The sequence below is a fragment of the Mandrillus leucophaeus genome, unplaced genomic scaffold (genome assembly GCF_000951045.1).
Source record: "Mandrillus leucophaeus isolate KB7577 unplaced genomic scaffold, Mleu.le_1.0 Scaffold8, whole genome shotgun sequence".
Classification (NCBI taxonomy): domain Eukaryota; kingdom Metazoa; phylum Chordata; class Mammalia; order Primates; family Cercopithecidae; genus Mandrillus; species Mandrillus leucophaeus.
Window position 1 is genome coordinate 3,631,618 of NW_012108696.1, and position 394 is coordinate 3,632,011.

General features: G+C 49.5%; 1 protein-coding gene across 1 annotated transcript in view; it reads left to right on the forward strand.

Annotated features, from left to right (window-relative positions):
• The window catches only part of CATSPERD (catsper channel auxiliary subunit delta), a 59,770-nt gene that overhangs the window by 38,869 nt on the left and 20,507 nt on the right, over positions 1-394 (forward strand). Inside the window, exon 8 of the mRNA XM_011967477.1 lies at positions 191-265. Coding sequence (XP_011822867.1) covers positions 191-265 — 75 coding nt within the window. The remainder of the gene's footprint in view (positions 1-190; positions 266-394) is intronic.

Below are 394 nucleotides of genomic sequence, written 5' to 3' on the forward strand. Positions count from 1 at the left end.
TAGAGACAGGGTTTCTCCATATTGGCCAGGCTGGTCTCAAAACTCCTGACCTCAGGTGATCCGCCTGCCTCAGCCTCCCAAAGTGCTGGGCCTGAGCCACCACGCCCAGCCTCTCCCTTTCTGTCCCATCCATAATGATCTGGTTCCTTGTGAGGTCGCACAATTGCTCAATGTCGTCTTTTGCTTGCAGCACAGTTTCTGCCTGTTCCAAGGGCGTCCTGGATGCCTTGGCCCTGCAAGACAATTATAGCTTCATCATCGACAAGTAAGCCAGTGTCCCCCCCGCCGCAACACCTGAAAACCCAAGGCAACAATCAGGCCTGCAAAAGCCAAGAGCAAATTAGGAATTTTATTTATTCATTCATTCATTCATTCATTCATTCATTCATTCATT